Source organism: Equus quagga, chromosome 18, assembly GCF_021613505.1.
Source record: "Equus quagga isolate Etosha38 chromosome 18, UCLA_HA_Equagga_1.0, whole genome shotgun sequence".
NCBI classification, from domain to species: Eukaryota; Metazoa; Chordata; class Mammalia; order Perissodactyla; family Equidae; genus Equus; species Equus quagga.
Genome location: NC_060284.1, coordinates 26,810,027 through 26,817,271, shown reverse-complemented (window position 1 = coordinate 26,817,271; position 7,245 = coordinate 26,810,027). Strand labels below are relative to the sequence as shown.

Below are 7,245 nucleotides of genomic sequence, written 5' to 3'. Positions count from 1 at the left end.
GCCTCCCTGCGGGCCCCCGGGCGGCCGCGCCCGGCCAGCGTCCCGCGTCCCGTGTCCCCGCGGCGGACTGCTGCGCCCAGGGCGCGCTCGGGGGCCGCTGCGCCCTGTCCCGGAGCGCTGCACGGCGACCCCCCGCCGCCGGGGCCGCCCAGGGGCAAGGGTGGAGACCCAGCCTTCCTCCGCAGAGAGAGAAACCCCCTTTCAAAATTGCTAAACTGCGGGGAAAATGAAGGTGACTTTCCCAAACCGCCCTAGGTACTCTGGAAGGAAGCGCCACTCTTATTTTAACCACTGTTCAAATCCTCCCATTGCCGTTAACTGCTGGCATTTCATCAGGCCTTTTTCTGGATCATAGAATTACGGGGTGCGTGGAGGGGGAAAGTCAACGATTTCCATAGTACATGGCAGACATTATTACTTTATTCATCCCTGACAATCTTGTTAAGGTGTAGATATTCTGCAACTAGCTTCAGAATCGTTTTCAGCCCAGCTAGGCCTCTCTGGTCGTAAAGTCTTTGGAAACCCCTGGTCTGTTTTCTGTCTCTTAAGTTTTTCCTTTACAAAAATATTGTATAAATGGAATCATGTAGTATGTACCCTTTTGTTTCTGGCTTTTTTCCTATAGGGTAAGGCATCTGAGATTCAACTATGCTGTTACATATATTGTTTCTTTTTTCTTGCTTATTAGTGTTTCATTGAATGGATGTACCTGTAATTGTTTATCCATTCTCCAGTTAAGGGACTTTTGAGTATTTTCCAGTTTTTGAGATTATGAATAAAGCCACTCATGTAGAGTTTTTTGTGTAAACGTAAGTTTTCGTTTCATTTGAGTAAATACTTAGAAGTGGAATTGCTGGGTCAGGTGGGAAGTGTGCATTTCACCTTATGAGAAACTGCCAAACTTGTTTCCAAAGCATCTGTACAATTTTAAATTCACATCAGCAACGTGTGAGAGGTATGGTTAGGTCATCTTCTTGCAAGCACTTGGTATTGTCAAAAAAGACTTTTTAATTTTAGCCATTCTAAGAGGTGTGTAATGGTATCTCATTGAAATTTTAATTTGCATTTCCCTAATAACTAATAATGTTGGATAACTTTATGTATTTGTCTGCTGCTCAAATATATTCTTCTCTGACAAAGTATCTGTCCAAATCTTTTATTCATTTTAAAAAAATTGGATTGCTTGTTTTCTTACTATTGAGTTTGAGAGTTCTTTATATATTGGATGCAAATCTTATACCATGCATCATATGATTTGCAAATATTTTCCCAGTCTGTGTCTTTTCTTTTCATTCTTATAAAAGAGACTTTAAAAGAGCAGACTTTCTTACTTTTGATGCCATCCAATTTATCACTTTTGTGGATTGGTACTTTTGGTCTTGTACGTTAGAAATCTTTGCCTAACAAAGTCAACAAGGAATTATTTTCCCCTATATTTTCTTCCAGGAGTTTTATAGTTTTATGTTTTATCTTTAGGTCTATCATTCATTTTGAGTTAATTTTTGCATAGGGTGCAAAGTATGGACTGATGTTTATGTTTTGCCTGTGGATATCCAGTTGTTTTGGCACCATTTGTTGAAAAGAATATTCTTTCTCTATTGCCTTTGCAACTTTGTTGAAAATCACTTGACATGTGGGACTATTTCTGGACCCTCTAGTCTGTTTCATTGATGTATATATTTCTCCAGTCATGATTATTGAAGATAGTATAGTAAGTCTAAAACTCAGGTAATATGAATCCTTCAACTTTGTTCTTCTTTATCAAAATTGTTTTGGCTACTCTAATTACTTTACTTTTCCATATAAATTTTAGTGTTAGTTTTTCAATTTTGGCAAAAATTGTTCATTGGGATGCATTGAATCTGGTAATGAATTTGGAGAGAACTGATATTTTAACAAAATTTAATTGTCTAGGGGCCAGCCCTGTGGCCAAGTGGTTAAGTTCACACACTCCACTTCGGCGGCCCAGGGTTTCGCTGGTTCGGATCCTGGGCGTGGACATGGCACCGCTCATCAGGCCATGTTGAGGCGGCATCCCACATGCCACAACCAGAAGGACCCACAACTAAAATATACAACTATGTACTGGGGGGATTTGGGGAGAAAAGGCAGAAAAAGAAAATTTAGTTGTCTAATTCATGAACATTTGTTTAGATCTTTTTCTTTCATTAGTTTTTCATAATTTTAAGCATACAGATATTGATATATTTTGTAAGATTTATACCTATTTCTTTTTTATAGTATATTGTAAATGCTACTTTTTTCAATTTCCAGTTGCTTATTACTAGTATGTAGAAGTATGATTGATTTTTGTTTTTTATCTTGGACGCTGAGGCCTTGCTAAACTCACTAATTAGTTCTAGTGGCTTTTTGAATGACTCTTTGGGAATTTCTATGTAAAGAATCATGTCATCTGTGAATAAAGACAGTTTTGTTTCTTCCTTTCCAATATGTTTGCCTTTTATTTCTTTTTCTTGCCTTATTGCACTGGCTAGGACTTTGAATACAATAGTGAGCAGGAGTGTGAGAATAGACATTCCTTGTTCCCAATCTTAGGGGGAAAACATTCAGTCTTTCACTATTAAGCATAATGTTACCTGAAGATCTTTCAAGATGCCGTTTATCATGTTGAGGAAGTTCTTTTCTATTTCTAGTTTTTGAGAGTTTTTTTCAGAAATGGAGGTTGAATTTTGTCAAAGAGCTTCTGCTTCTCTTGAGATAATCACACTTTTTCCTCTTTAATCTGTTGATATGTTTAATTGCATATAAAATTTTTTGAATGTTGAACTAGCCTTTCATTCCAAGAATAAACCCAATTTAGTCATAAAATATTATATATTTTTACATATTGCTAAAATAGATTTGCTAATAGGTAGCTGATGATTTTTGCATCTATATTTGCTCTTCTTATATATTCTGGAAGAATTTATATAGAATTGTATTATTTCTTCCTTAAATATTCGGTAGATTTCTCCAAAAAGCCACCTAGGCCTGGAGTTGGTTTTTTTATTCTTTGTTTTAAGGTTTTAAAAAACAATTCAGCGGCCAGCCCCATGGCAGAGTGGTTAAGTTCACATGCTCTGCTTTGACAGCCCAGGGTTTCACCAGTTTGGATCCTGGGCGTGGACATGGCACTGCTCATCAGGCCATGCTGAGGCGGCGTCCCACATGCCACACTAGAAGGACCCACAACTAAAAATATACAGCTGTGTAATGGGGGGCTTTGGGGAGAAGAAGGAAAAATAAAATCTTTAAAATAATTAATTAATTAATTATTTTAAAAAATAACTCAATTTATTTAATAGTTGTAGGACTATTCAGGTGATCTATTTCTTCTTTGGTAGTTTGTGTCTTTTAAGAGTTTTACCCATTTCATATAAATTGTTGAATTTATGGCCATAGAGTTCTTCATAATATGCCCTTATTATCTCTTGAATGTCTGTGGGTCTGTAACGTTCTCCCTTTCATGCTTGACATTTGTAATTTTTGTCTTCTCTTTTTCTTGGTATGTCTGGCTAGGGGTTTATCAATTTTATTGTCTTTTTTAAAAAAAGCTACAGCTTTTGGTTTTATTGATTTTTTCCTCTATTTTTTGTTTTTAATTTAATTGATTTCTGCTTTCTTATTTCCTTTCTTCTGCTTGATTTAGGTTTAATTTGCTTTTCTTTTTTCTTAAGGTAGAAGCTTAAATGATTAATTTGAGATCTTTCTCTTAATATAAGCATTTAATGCTAAAAATTTTTTCTCTAAACATTGCTTTCACTGCATCCCTCAAATTTTAATATGTTGTGTTTTCATTTTCATAGAATTCAGAATATTTTTCTAATTCTTCTTGTGATTTCCTCTTTTACCATGGATCACTTAGAATGCTTAATTTCCAAATATTTGGGGGGATTTTGAAAGTATCCTTTTTTTTTTCTTTTCCCTCCCCAAAGTCCCAGTATCTAGTTGTATATTCTAGTTGTACGTCCTTCTAATTTTTCTATATGAGCCACACTACAAGTGGTTGGGTTGCATGCCTGGGAACCAAACCCAGGCCGCTGAAGTGGAGTGCACCAAACTTTAACTGCTAGGCCACCGGGGCTGGCTCACAAATATCTTTTTGTTGTTCATTTCTAGTTTAAATTCAGTATGATCCAAGAGTTTACCTTGTAAACTACCATTCATTTAAATTGGTCAAGGTTTGCTTTATGTCCCTCAATGTGGTCTATTTCAGTGAATATTCTAACTGCATTTGAAAAGTATATTCTGCTGTTGTTAACTAGAGTGTGCTATGTATGTCAATCAGGTAAAGTTGGTTGGCAATGTTGTTTAGGACTGTTAGATCCTTACTGATTCTCTGTCTACTTATTCCATCAATTGCTAAGGGAAGAATATTGAAATCTGTCTGTGGTGGTGGATTCATCTGTTTCTCTTTTTAGGTCTATCAGTGCTACTGTTTGTGCTTTAGACAGTCAGTTCTCTTTTGGAGCATTTATAAAAAAGAAAAAGTGAATTTTATATTATCTCCATTTATGCCATTCCCGGTGTTCTTCATTCATTGTATAGATACAAGTTTCTGTCTAGTATCATATTCCTTCTACCAGAAGAACTTCCTTTAATGTTTCTTGTAGTACAGGTCTGCTGGCAATAAATTCTTTCAGTTTTTGTTTGTTTGATAAACTATTTCTCCTACAATTTTGAAAAATAGTTCCAGTGGATATAGAAGTCTAGGTTGACAAGATTTTCATTTTAGAACTTTAAAGATGTCACTCCACTGTCTTATGGCTTTTACAGTTTCTGATGAGAAGTCTGCTGAATTATTATCTTTGTTCCTCTGTATTTAATGTCTTTTTTTCTTTGGGCACCTCAAGATTTTCTGTTTGTCTTTGGTTTCAGCAGTTTAAATATGATATACCTAAGTATGTAGGATTTTTTTTTTTTTGGTATTTATCTTGCTTAGCATTCTCTGAACCTCTTGAATTTATGGTTTTGTATCTGTCATTATGTTAGATAATAGAAAATATGTATTGAATGGAACATTACTTGGCCATAAAAAAGATGAAATTTTGTCATTTGTTGGATCTTGAGGGCATTATGCTAAGCAAAATAAGTCAGATGTCAAAAGCCAAATATCACATGATTTCATTCATATGTGGAAGATAAAACAACAACACACAAACACATAGATACAGAGATTAGATTGGTGGTTACTAGAGGTCGGGAGCGGGGGGCATGGCAAAAGGAGTAAAGGGGCACATGTGTTTGGTGATGGATGGTAATTACCACTTTGGTGGTGAACATGAGGTAGTCTACACAGAAATTGAAATATAATGAAATACACCTGAAATTTATGTAATGTTATAAACCAATGTTACATAAAGAAAGAAAGAAGGAAAGGAGGAAATAAAGAAGGAAACAAAGGAAGAAGGAAGGAAGGGAAGAAAGAAAGAGAGAGAGGAAGGAAGGAAGGGAGGGAGGAAGGAAATATATACTGGTCTCTGCCCCCGGTTCCTGGCACAGAGCTCCTGAAACACTTGTAATTTAAGTGATAAGAGTACTAGGAGCATCTCTTGGTCTAATAGTTGGACTTTGACCTCTTCCTGACACAGGAGTCCTGAAACCTTTCTAAATTCCTAGTGATAAGAGCACTAGGAGCATCTTTTGTTCTAATGAAGTGACTCTGGGTGAGCTCCTGGATGGCTCCTAGATGGGAGCTAGTCACCAGAAAGACCAAGCCATGATTAGAAGCTTGGAATTTTTATCCTCATTCCCTGCTCCTGCAGAGTGGAGAGGGACTAGAAATGGAGCTAATAATTGATCATGCATATGTGAGGAGGCCTCCATAAAAACCCCAATAGTATGGGGCTTCCAGGTGGGTGAACACATCCATGTACCAGGAAGATGATGCACCCCAATTCCACGGGGACAGAATTTCCTGTGCTCCCAGACCTCACCCTATGTAGCTCTTCATCTGGCTGTTCATCTGTATCCTTTGTCATATCCTTTAATAAACTGGTAAACATAAGTGTTTCCTTGAGTTTGGTGAGCTGCTCTAGCAAATAATTGAATCCAAGGAGGAGGAGGTCATGGGAACCTCTGATTTGTCCAAGTTGGACAGAAGTTGTGGGTAACCTGGGGACCTACTCCTTGCAGTTGGCATCTGAAATGGGAAACAGTCTTGTGAGACTGAGCCCTTAACCTGTAGCTAGTGTCAGAACTGAGTTAAATTTTAGGACACCTAGATGGTGTCACAGAGAATTGCTTGGTGGGGGAAAACCCCCCAGATATTTGGTGACCAGAAGTGAAGTGTTCTATGTAAGTAGTTTATGGGAGACACACAGGAAGAAGAACTGAGGGTTTTCCCCTACTCAGGAGAAGGAAATATCTGGTGGTTTTTTCCAATACATGTTAATTTTGGAGAATTTCCAGCTATTGTCTCTTCAAATATTTCTCTGGTCCCATTCCCATTCTCTTCTCTTTCTGAGATTCCAATTAGACATATGTTAGACTTTAACATTGCCCTACAGCTTTTGAATGCTCTGTTCTGTTGGTTCCACCACACCTCACTTTTTGTGTTCTTTGCTTGTTTGTCTGGGTAATTTCTTTTGACCTATATTTAGGTTCACTGATTGTTTCCTTGGCTGTGTTAATTCTACTGATGAGCCCATCAAAAGCATTCTTCATTTCTGTTCCCATGTTTTTCATTTTCCAGCATTTCCATTTGATTTTTTCTTGTAGTTTTCATTTCTCTGTTGAAATTACTCATCTGATCACACATTGTCCATTTTTCCTCTGGAGCTTTTAATACGTTAATCATAGTCATTTTAAATTCTCTGATAGTTCCAACTATGTGTCCTCTTTAAGTCTGTTTCTGTTGATTGCTTTGTCCCTTGACAATGGGATTTTTTTTTTTTTCCTCCTTGCTTCTTTGTGTGCCTCATAATTTTTTGTTGAAAGACATTTTGTGTAAGACAATAGAGACAAAGATATATATTTCTATGCCTGGAAATTGACACATGTTTTCTTTTGCTAGGCCTTTAGTGTGGAGGTTAAGTCAATCTAGTCAGGAGTTGAGCTGGATTTGGATTTTATTGTTGCTATGGTTATCCTCAGCACACCACAGATTTAAAATTTCTCTAGTGTTACCATGTGTTTAGGGTGGAGATTGGTTTGCCAGTAAATTTTTCTCAATATCTGCTACGCACTTATATTTAAGTCTTTCTTTATGCTTAGTATTACAAAGACAGTCTCTCTCCATGTTCT

At 37.0% G+C, this 7,245-nt stretch overlaps 1 protein-coding gene across 1 annotated transcript in view; it reads right to left on the bottom strand.

Annotated features, from left to right (window-relative positions):
• EPHX4 (epoxide hydrolase 4) overlaps positions 1 to 2,627 on the bottom strand; it is a 32,423-nt gene extending 29,796 nt beyond the window's left edge. Inside the window, exons 1-2 of the mRNA XM_046645315.1 lie at positions 2,598 to 2,627; positions 3 to 215 (exon numbers count right to left, since the gene is read on the bottom strand). Coding sequence (XP_046501271.1) covers positions 3 to 215; positions 2,598 to 2,627 — 243 coding nt within the window. The remainder of the gene's footprint in view (positions 1 to 2; positions 216 to 2,597) is intronic.
• Between the last annotated feature and the right edge of the window lie 4,618 nt (positions 2,628 to 7,245).